Source organism: Sphaeramia orbicularis, chromosome 12 (assembly GCF_902148855.1).
Source record: "Sphaeramia orbicularis chromosome 12, fSphaOr1.1, whole genome shotgun sequence".
Classification (NCBI taxonomy): domain Eukaryota; kingdom Metazoa; phylum Chordata; class Actinopteri; order Kurtiformes; family Apogonidae; genus Sphaeramia; species Sphaeramia orbicularis.
In genome coordinates this window covers 6697538-6709773 of record NC_043968.1, presented here as the reverse complement: position 1 = coordinate 6709773, position 12236 = coordinate 6697538, and the positions used below count along the sequence as shown (strand labels likewise).

General features: G+C 37.2%; 1 protein-coding gene across 1 annotated transcript in view; it reads right to left on the bottom strand.

The window, feature by feature from the left end:
- arrdc1b (arrestin domain containing 1b) overlaps positions 1-8512 on the bottom strand; it is a 99915-nt gene extending 91403 nt beyond the window's left edge. The window contains exon 1 of the mRNA XM_030150718.1: positions 8381-8512. Coding sequence (XP_030006578.1) covers positions 8381-8498 — 118 coding nt within the window. The 5' untranslated portion in view covers positions 8499-8512. The remainder of the gene's footprint in view (positions 1-8380) is intronic.
- Between the last annotated feature and the right edge of the window lie 3724 nt (positions 8513-12236).

Sequence of the window (12236 nt, the reverse complement as noted above, 5' to 3'; positions counted from 1 at the left end):
GAACCCAGGACCTTCTGTCTGTGAGGCACGAGTGCTAACCACTGCACCACCGTGTCACCCTCATTTGCTCATAATGGGCAAAATTCCACATGTCTGTAGCAGCAAAACTATTGGGTAAATTCATACTAAATTTGGTTTATAGATTGCCAGTGATGCCGAATAGAGGTCACTTCATTTTGGGAAAAGTAGGTCAAAGTTTCAATTTTCTAGGAATTTTTCAAATATTTTTTCTTCTCCTATTTTCTTATAATGGGCAAAATTTCACGTCTATAAAAACATCAATTTTGTTTCAATTTACTTCAAGCTTGGCACATATACAGAGACAGTTGATATGCTGTCATCAGCACACGCAAAGACATGATGGCATCAGCTGGATCAACGCAAATTTATCTTTAAGAAGAAAAGCACAAGCACTCTGACAATTTTTAAAAAAAATTCTTTAAAATGGACTGAATTTAATCTCTCATGTATTTTTTTCTTAGATATTAATATTTTAAGTTATTATTATTATTATTATTATTATTATTATTGCTTGATTTGAATGGAATTGCTGTTTTAAGTCCAACACACTAAATGTCAAATTAATTTAACTTAAATTTGTTGCGATGTCAACTGTTTAGTATAATCATTACCTCCACCAAGGAGGTTATGTTTTTGCCAGGGTTTGTTTGTCTGTTTGTTTGTTTGTCTGTCTGTTAGTGTGCAACATAACTCAAAAAGTTATGGACAGATTTGGATGAAATTTTCAGGGTTTGTTGGAAATGGGATAAGGAAGAAATGATTAAATTTTGGTGGTGATCGGAGGTGGGGTGGCCCATGGGGGGGGCCACTGATCAGCCTTGGCGGAGGTCTGCGCTCTCCGAGTGCTTCTAGTTAGACTTAATATCATCAGTTCATTGGACTCAATTCCAAGTTGATTTAAGTTAAAATCTTTCGCAATATTAATTGCTTTATAAAATTTTTCAACTTCATATATTGTAGCGTGGATGGAAGTTAGGTAGAAAATTAGCTCAATGTAATTTACCCACACAGGAAGTGCTTTAATTTAGCAAGGCATAAAGATTCACCTTGACCAAAAACAGTCCTATGTGAACAGTAAACCCATAGTTGTTCCTCTGGCTCTGACTCCTGGTGCAGCTGTACAAAAATACACAAACAAACCCAAAAAGGCCAATAAACACTGACACACACATTCAGTCCAAGTTAACACTAACAGCACAACCCACTGAACCCCTGCACAGAAAAACAACACATTTACAACAACAGCAACAATACCCACAATGCAATGCACAGATAAAAAGGTGTGGTCAGGACTAAAACTGAGGGATTTTAATCCATTCAACTGAAACCGTTTCAAACTTTCACTATGTCTACAAATGAGTAGAATATACTGAAAATTTTATAGTGATGGAATAAAACTGAAATCATTTAAGTACATTGTAACTAAAGCATTTTAGTAAATACAAAGTCTGGGCTTACAGTGTAATAGGTCCACTTATCCTTTAATCCAACCTGTGGTCTAACTCAGTGGCTGTTGGCTCGACGCCTCGTTGACAGTGGATTAAACTCAGATCATACATCAGTGCCCCTCTCCATTTTTCAAGGGCCACATCCTTCACCAATGACATATTTTCCTGTTACGTCCTTGTGGGGACACGTCAGGACACATTAGCCTTCAGACTCTGAAAGACATGTGGTCAAATGTGTCCCGGACCACCTCCGTAAGTGGTTTGAGCGATCGATCACAGCATGTCCCCCTCTGATCCCATCAGTCTAAACCTTTTACAGCTGGGCAACAAAATAAAAATAAAAATAATAAAATAAATAGGACCAATGGCCCTGTATGTCAGCGTCATGTTCTATCAACAATCAATACCAGCTGAATTTGTGAGGTTGTCCGGTTCTGTTCTATGTTCCAGTCCTGTGGTCTGGATGCACATCAATCTAACAATAGAAGTGGGCGGGACTTTCACTGGAGGAGAACTGAACTCATTCAACCAAAGTCCGTATACGACTTCTATCAGTGACCAATAGGAACTAGATTGTATCTGGAACTATTTACATGTTAGAAACCATCCAAACATGGACCATTAGAGGGCAATTTTTTTTATATTTAAAAAAATCATCAAAAATTTCCCAAAACTGAACAAACTTCGTCCCACGAAAGCTACATAAAAAATTTGGTGACCTTCAGTTTGATCCTTGAAGGTCACCCAAGGTCAAAGGTCATGGACCCAAATGAGAATCCATATATGACTTCTATCAGTGCTCAGTAGTAACTATACTGATATCTGTAACAATTCACATGTTATAAACCATCAAAATATGGACCATTAGAAGGAAAGGCAAAATTTTAATATTTCAAAAATTCAAAAGTCAAAATGTCTCAAAACTGTGAACATGCTTTGTAGACATTGCCATAAGGAAGCCACATAAACAAATTGAAATGAATATGACTCATAGTTTTGGAGAAGACTGTTAAAAATCTAGGCTTTGGTGACCTTGAGTTTGACCCTTCAAGGTCACCCAAGGTCAAAGGTCATGGACCCAGATGAGAATCCATATATGACTTCTATCAGTGCTCAACAGTAACTATATTGATATTTGTAACCACTTAAATGTTATAAACCATCAAAATATGGACCATTAGAAGGAAAGGCAAAATTTTAATATTTCAAAAATTCAAAAGTCAAAATGTCTCAAAACTGTGAACATGCTTTGTAGACATTGCCATAAGGAAGCCACATAAACAAATTGAAATGAATATGACTCATAGTTTTGGAGAAGACTGTTAAAAATCTAGGCTTTGGTGACCTTGAGTTTGACCCTTCAAGGTCACCCAAGGTCAAAGGTCATGGACCCAGATGAGAATCCATATATGACTTCTATCAGTGCTCAACAGTAACTATATTGATATTTGTAACCACTTAAATGTTATAAACCATCAAAATATGGACCATTATTTGTAAAGACAAAATTTTAATATTTCAGAATCCAAAATTTCTCAAAACTGTTAACAAACTTTGTAGACATTGCCTTAAGGAAGCTACATATAAAATTCGAAATGAATCTGACCAGTAGTTTCAGAAAAGATTGTTGAAATCTAGGCTTTGGTGACCTTGAGTTTGACCCTTCAAGGTCACCCAAGGTCAAAGGTCATGGACCCAAATGAAAATCCCCAAGTATGACTTCCCATCAGTGCTCAATAGGAACTATACTGATATCCGTAACCATTTCCATGTTATAAACCATCAAAATATGGAATAATAGAAGTAAATTATATTTCAGAAATTCCAAATTCAAAACTGTGAACAAACTTTGATGACATTTAAATGAATCCGACCACTAGTTTTGTTGGAGAAGAAGCTACTGGTCGTCCGATGAGCTAAAAACCAGTGGCCAGAACATTTGAATCTTTAGATTTGGATGAGCGATGACCTTCAGATGAACTTGAACAACCATAACACATTAAATATCCACAACCATTTGCTTCAGACTAGAACTCGGTCACTTCTAACATTGTTTCTAAATGGTGTCGTTTGTCGTGAAGCTGAGAACTGAAAGCTCGTCGTGGACTCACACTTTGCTGCAGGTGTGAATCCAACAAATGACAGACAAATGAAAGCGGTCCGACCATGAGCGCCACAGACGCACGTTTTAATCCACAGCCTCTAAATCACCTCCAAATCTCTTCAGCGTCTCCGAGAGATTTTTTTGGTGACCCGGCGAAGCGGTTGTGTATCCTCAGAGGACAGTTCTGGTTTAATTTGGGAATGAGTCCGGTGTCAGCGCTGACGCACCGCTGCAGTGTGACCTTACAGTGTAACAGAGCTGGACGGCCGGGCGCTCCCACCTCTGCTGTAACGCCATCTGTCTCAGGTCAAACGCCACATTATAGAAAATTAATCTCACTATGTCACGCACAGGTGGAGCCGCTGCACCCAAACATCAGAACAAAACAGTCACTGACGTTTCTATTATGAATAAACAGGCATTTAATCCTCCAGCATCTATCTCCAACTACACTGTTTTTGTGAATGGTAATAAAATATCACCTTCTGACATTTCTCCAAATCAGAGTCAATACATGCACTCGAGGGGATTAATCACAGCCAATAGGACATTTTGGAAACCGAAAGTAGCGCCAACTGAGGCCAAAGCTCCTAATAAAGGCCCAAAAAGAGACACAAGAGTCTAGATTTATTACCTCCGCCAAGGAGGTTATGTTTTCATCTGGGTTTGTTTGTCTGTTTTGAACTATTATTTTAATTTAGAAAGTTGAATTCTTCAGTTTAACCCTTTCATGCATGAATTATGAAAAAAAGGATATAGATCTTTTTTTTTGCTCAAAATTAGGCTAAAGTTGAAATGCATTTTGATTTTTTTTTAAATATAGTTTTATTAAGAAGATATTTAACCTCCCAAGACCCTCCTGAGAGAAGTTTAGGCATTTTTTTAATTAAATAATTGCCTATATTGGAAACATCATGATGCAACAGTTTTTTCAGATGCATTTTTTTTTTATTTTATGGAATGTCTTTTGCAGTTTTTGTTTTTCTGTTTTTTGTATAAAACTGTGAAACTCTTGTCCAAAAATGTGGACAGAAAACCTATAGCTGGGCTTAGGAGGTTAAATTTATGAGATCAGAGAGCAGTCCAAATTCTAAATCTAAGATGATACTTTTTTTCATTGTATGGATTGGATTGGATTGCAGTTGAGAAGCCTCGTATAAAGAACAGGGGATGATCTGTACCAACTTATGTCAATACTGATAGTTAGTAACACGTCTTATTGACATTGATTATCAGTTCTCTCTGCAGATACTGCCATGTTACAGTGGTAGAATCCTACTTTATACAGGAAAATAATATTAGATTCCATAAGAAATCATGTTTTCTGTAGATACTGGTAGATTCTGTATTTTACTTGAGTTAATTAAAGGTTAATGAAGCGATTCGTCTAAACTCAAGAGTCTAAAGTATCATGAAAATGAAACAGTGAAGTTCAGTCACATGTTGACGTCTTGGCAGCTGAATAACATTTTATGCACGTTCTTGGTCTGATGTAAGTTCCTGTTTTGGAGCTGAGTTGAGCATATTCTTACTATTTTTCACAGTCTAAAGTACAAACCTGGAAGGTTACAGTTTCAGCTGATTTCTTCTTCTGGTAAAAACTGTTCACAGATGTTTGTTCCAGTTTATGGTGCTCCGCTACATTATTTCCTTTAGACTTCTTGGACTTTCTGGTTGGTACTTGTTGTAGTTGTTTATTCTGCAGTGGCCGATTGGGTTTGAGTTGAATCCATATGGTTTGAGCTTTTACTATTTCATTTATTTTTCTGTTATTCATGTCCATATTTTATATCTGTGTGTATGTAATGTCTCCATACATCACTTTGGTCAGTAGTCATTAATAAACTTGACTTGAATAAGGCTTTGATAGTTGTCACTTTAGGGAAACGTGTGTTGTCTTAACTACTTGATGGGATTTAATGCACATTATTTGGTTCAAATATTGTATTTTGAGGACATGTCTCTGGTCAGTGACAGTGAGTGAATCCAAAATGTCACCACATAAACCTTTCAGCTGCAGTGTTTTCAGATGACATAATTCCAAGGCCTGACAATGCAATTGTGGTTCAATGATTTGTGCTGCTCTGTTATTATTTAACCCTCTGCTATCCCACCCACAGGCCCCTCCTAACCACCAAAACCACAGAGTTATGTCCAAACTTTTTTCATTCAGTTTGTTTTTAACTTTTTTTTACATTTATTTTGTATTTCATCCACTTGAGTCATAAACAAAAATACCAAATGCTCCTTAACTGTCACATATTTTAACCCTTTAAATGCCATGTTGTTAATGTAAACAAACTAAAGTTTTGATGCAAAAACACAAAAAACTTTTTCCTTTGGATATAAGCGCAAAACTTTAACAATATTTATTAAATGTCAAAAAAACACAAGTGCATAATGTAGGTTTTTCCATTAAATCACAAATGCGATGATTTGTATATTTATTATCACAAGATATTATGAGAAGTTATTCCATAAACATGGCGACGAACATAAATATCTGTTGTTTTGAAGCTAGAATGCTCGTTACCCCTCTATCTCATATGAAATTCAAAAATTATTCGGTTTCCTGGTGTGTCCACACATGCCACACCACGTTTCTTTTAAAAATCTTCTTCTTCGCTTGTCGTAACATCCATCAACATCTGTTTTCTTTTTCACATGACTCTAGTTGCACCAAAAGGTCTTTCCATTGCAGTTTTGCGCAACATACCAATTTCACTACAACCGAAAAATCACTTCTTGCCAGCACAAAAACCTTTAATTGAAAAACAAGAGTTTTGGCAAAACTGTCGTTTTTCCATTAGGTAAATTTATATGCACAAGTTATATTCGTACAATTTGAGGGTCAATGGAAAAGTGACTAAAGTGCAGTTTTTTCTCACTTCAGGGATGGGTGCTAGTGGAGCAACTTTCTACTGCTGACAACAGTGGTTCTCAAACTTTTTACAGTGGAGTACCTCCTGAAGTATACTTAATATATATTCATTCATTTTCTGAACCCGCTTTATCCTCACTAGGGTCACAGGGGTCACTTGGAGCCTATCCCAGCTACACAGGAGCAAAAGTGGGGTTCACCCTGGACATGTGACCAGGTCATCTCAGGACGGAACATATAGAGACAAACAGTCACTGTCACACATATGGGCAATTTAGATTTACCCATTAACCTATCAGTGCATGTGTTTGGATGGTGGGAGGAGCCAGAGTACCAGAGAGAACCCACGCAGACACGAGGAGAACATACAAACTCCACACAGAAAGGCCCCACCCCCATGGACTGGTGTTGGAATCGAACCCAGGACCTTCTGTCTGTGAGGCACCAGTGCTATCCACTGCACCACTATATATATATATGTGAAGTAAATTTCTTGTGTGCAAAATGTAAACTGATAAGTGCCCTCTTAAAAAATAAATAAATTGGTCATTAATTAATAAATGAACATTTCATAAACAAAAAATAATTACTCATCCACTCAAATTAACTCATTTTGAATCATATAAAATAAAAATGTTCTTCAAATGTTTCCAAAGCTTCAACAAGATGACTGACAACAAAACTATTACATGAATGTATTTATTGTGTTCTATGTTTCAGCAATAAACTCATTATTAATTTTGCATTCAGTACATGATGACTTATTCAATGTATTTTTCCAAAAGAACTTTCCAGAACCCCCTGGGCGTCTTCTGCGTACCCCTGGGGGAACGTGTACCCCACTTTGGGAACCCCTGCTTTACAATGTGCTGATTTTAGAGGCTGGGTCTGAACAAAATAAATGAACTTCATACAAATTGTGAAAAATCATATGACCTTTTGTATGATGAAGTGTGCATAACCTGCTCAGCAGATACTGGAGGGTTAACAGAAGATGAACTGAAGATCTAACATACTGGAGCGTTCCCCCTGTTCTTTACTGGATCATTTATGGTAAATTCATTTTCTTATTGATCCAAGTGCAGAAGTGTGACAGAGGCTTTGGTTTCCTCTTCCTCTGAACTGGAGGATTCATGCTCATTACTGCCATAAAAGACAAACTTGAAGTGTGGACATCCACCTAACCCTCACTTCCTTCCACAGTAGTGCTCCTTGTAAACAGTCCTCCTCCATTAACATTCCTGTGTGCCAGAAAAGTGCCTGGTTAAAGTTGATAGCAGCCCTCTATTATCTCAGAAGAATCCCACAAGGATCACTTCCATACAAAGGGTTCTTTGTGCACTTCCATGGAAACTCCACAGCTCTTCTCCACCTTGCTAACCTACTTTACCTCCCATTATGCTCCCACTGCCTCTAAAACACCCTTTTTTTTTACGGACTTTCTGGCCGTAAACGCAGTTCAAAGTGTCCAACACCTGTTGTTGCGCATTTCTGTTCCAGTGATTCACGCATTTTCGGACTCAGTCAAACCCACAGTGGAGCACACACAGGCAGGATGTGGCTTCCACACACACGGCCTGACATCCGAGCAGCACACACACGATCAACACGCCACGGACGCGCTCCACGCAGCGGCTGGAGAGACCCGGGTGGAAGCGCTCCGTCCGTCCGCTCCCAGCCGCGCATCCCCCCACGGCCACGGCCACGCAGAAGCAGCCGATCCATCCGCAGAGAGGCGCCAGGGCAGGGGCAGGGGTAGGGGCAGGGGCAGGGGCAGGGGCAGGGGCAGGGGCTGCAGCCGCCTCTGCCCCCCCACCACCACCAGCACGGACCAAAAGTTTATTTCCATGGAGCGCGTCCGTGCGCTTTTCGCCCAAACCAAAGCCCGTGCCCCCGCGTGGGAGCGTCCACGCACGAGCGGCTTACCTTTGTACTGCAGAGAGGTGCCGGTTCGGATCCTCACGGTGCCGCTGATGGACTCCCCCGGGCCGTAAACCACCTTGTTGTTGGTAAAAGTGATGTCAAATTCCTGCAGCTTCCCCATGGCTCCGCTCCGGTTCCGCGTCTGAGGAAGAGGAGGCGATGCCGCGCGCTCACCTGCTGCTGCTGCTGCCGCGAGCGCACCCCGCCCATTACTGACGTCATCAGCCACGAGCCATTAACAAGAAAGTGACAAAGATATATTGGAATTTGAAAATTATATTAAGTCTTTAGAATTTATCTATAGTAAAAAAAAACAAAAAAAACAAAACAAAACCCTCTCAAACCCTAGCTGCTTATAAACAGTTCTTTAATACTGACTGAACTCTCTGTTGCATTTATTTATTTATTTTTGTTAGATTTGGAATTTTTATTTATTTATTTACTTTTTTATACTATTATTTGTATATTATGTTTTGTGTCTTTAAAGCTATGCATTAATTTCTTAAACTTATTTGTTCAAATGCTTTTTCCTTTTTGTCATCTTGTTTGTTCAACATGTATGTATTGTATATTCAAATGTTTTCAATAAAGTTGAAAAAAAAAAGAAAAATATATACCCTTCATGGAAATTGAACTTTCAACTTATTTTATTTGGCCATTCACAAATTGATAAAATAAATCCAGAAAAAAGACATATCATCAACCTTTTAGTTATTTTTGCCAAATTTCACATTCATTGGCCCAAATTTGCACACCAGCGTCCAAACATTATTGTTCTAAAAGCCCTGACTCCAATTATTTTGACAATTTAAAGAACATCATAAATTCTAAAGCAAATAAAATCTAAAAATTATGTCAACTGTATAATCTTATTTACAGGAGGTCCTCCGGTTACGCGGTACTCGACCTACGCTGTTTCGACTTTATGACACCTGAGTCTCGTCCGCAGAAGATCCCAATATGGAACGATTTTCGAAAGCTTCAAGGGCAGTGATGGACAGTGTACGGTGCTACCGTGAGATCTGGGAGGAAAAGAGGAAGATTTCCTTCCAGACGAACATCTCCAAGTACTTCACCAAGGTGGAGAGGCCAGTAGAACCCATACCTTCAACGTCTACAGAAGATCCTGCACCTGCTAACCCTCCAGATAATCCGGATTCCCCAGCGGCAGCTCTCACAGCCTCCCCTCCTTCTTCTCCAGCCACCTAGTATTAGGTATTTAGGGGGTATTAAAGGGTTAATTCTGACTTACGCGGAAATTCGGGTTACGTCACCAGCGTAGGAACAGAACTCGTTCGAAACCCGAGGACCTCCTGTAATTTGTATAATTTCTATTTATACCTCGAGCATTTTTTAAAATATATTTTTAACAGTGGCCATTTCTGTCAGACTGCAGTGGAAGCTCAGCTTCCCCTAAAATGACTCCAATTAAATGCTCAAATCTGTTCAGTTGTTTTCATTTCATTGACTCCAAATGTGTTGGAACACGTTCATCTCACAGACGAGTTCATTCAGAATCAGCTTTATCATAAATCATCAGACTGGATGTTGTTCACTTCTCCTCCGTTCCCGTGTCTGTGTTTGTTCATTCCATCTCTGCTCAGTGCATTTGTCGTAGACGCTCAGCGTCCATGCACTTCAATGGGACTGAGTGGAACTGCTGCAAACTGACTCTAAACTGGTCCATCATTGGATGAATGACACCGTGTTGTCCCGCCCCCAGACGCTCAGCGTCTCTGGGGGTGAATGGAGCTGTGGGCGGAGCTCGGCCGGGCTGGATGCTGAGCTTCCACGTGCTGATTGGAGGATCAGTCCAAAGGCTGAATCCTGTTTGATTGACAGCTGTTTTCAGATCTGCTCCTTCACTGACACAGTTCAGTTTAATACCGTCACACATTCTGCTGGGAAATCACAGAAACCAAATGACTTGTTCATTTCTTGCACTGTAAATGCACAAATACACAAATCACAAGGAACGGAGGGCCGAATTTATGTTTAAATAACTCGACAATTTTTTTTTTAACTGATTGTATGATTGTATTTTATCTTTGTATCTGGATTCTTATGTATTGTGTGTATTGTGTTATATGTTAAATGTTTGACAATGTTGTATATTGATATTTAAATAAAGTAAAAAAAAAAAAAAAAAAGTGAAAAATATATTAAATCAATGGAATTTATCTTTTAAAAAAAGCACCAAGACGCTGGGAATTTATAAAGAATTCTTTAAAATGGACTGAACTAACTCTCTGATGTATTTATTTCTTTATTTTTCTTAGATCTGTCTATTTTACGTTATTATTATTATTATTATTATTATTATTATTATTATTATTATTATTATTATTATTATTATTATTATTATTATTATTATTATTATTTGTCTGTTCTTCTTTGTATCTCTGAGTTTTTGCATTATTTTAATTTATCTGTTTAGATGCTTTTTCCTTTTGACATCCTGATGTTTGTTCAAAATTTCTATGTTTTGTATACATACACTGTATATTTTCAATAAAGTTGGAAAAAAAGTGAAAAAGATTGTACACTTTACACGTTAATATATAAATACACTACTTACTATTGTACTTCTTATGTAAATGTTGATAGTCTATGGAGTTTTATTATTATTATTATTATTAGTAGTAGTAGTAGTTGTAGTATTACAGTGAAATTTTTGACATATTAGAAATGATGTTTTGTTTTTGTTTTTTTTAATCTTTTTTTCATTTCTTGCATATCTTTTACGGTAGTTTTATATTCTATCCTACTTACTGTTTATATATTCTTTTTTTTTTTTTTTTTAGATTTTATTCTTTATCTTCTCATGCTACAAACCGAGACCTGGGTAACTACATTTCATTCTATCATGTACTATTGATCGAATTACAATTATAATTACAGTTATTTAGTGTGACTTTTTGACCTTAACGTGTCTTTAACCCTTTTGTTCAGACAATAAGAGATTTATTGCATTAATTTTCAGATGTTTTTTGTACCAGGTTTCATTCAACACGTCAGATGTTTCTGAGTGTTTGTGCTGCTTCTTGTCATGGGGTCAGAGGTCACACTAAATGGTGACTTTAACCTTTAGAACAAATGTAGTTCAGGGTAGTTTTTGTGTGTCTTTTGACGGCTGTACACGTACTCCCTGCATTTTCTCATTGTATCTGAAGAAAAGAGAATGAGAGTAAATATCATCATCATAACCTTTATTTAAACTTGGAGATATACTGAGGATAGATAGATAGATAGATAGATAGATAGATAGATAGATAGATAGATAGATAGATAGATAGATAGATAGATAGATAGATAGATAGATAGATAGATAGATAGATAGATAGATAGATAGATAGATAGATAGATAGATAGATAGATAGATAGATAGATAGATAGATAGATAGATAGATGCAAAATAACATTGCACTTGAACAAAATTTGATTGCATGAGTCTTGAATATAGTATAAAAATAAATAAATACAGCTGTCAGATATTCAATCTCAATATTTCAAAGTGTTGAGTGATATAAAAAAAGTGCTACAATAAGTAAGTAAGTAAATTTTATTCATAGAGCACTTTTCACAGAGTCACAAAGTGCTTTATCAAATCAAATCAAAATCAAATCAAATCAAATTTACAGAAACAATTAACATTTCAAAGTGCTGTGTGCATACTATTAAAAAATCTGTTTTAAAAGTCTGAAATCTAATAAAATGAACATCCGTCACCATCCCCTATGGTGGCCATGAAAACCGAAAAACCTTCATTAGAGACTTTATTTATAAGTGGCAAAATCTATTATAATGCACCATTATTAAGTTTGTTTTATATGAACTAATCTGCAAAATAACATGTGAC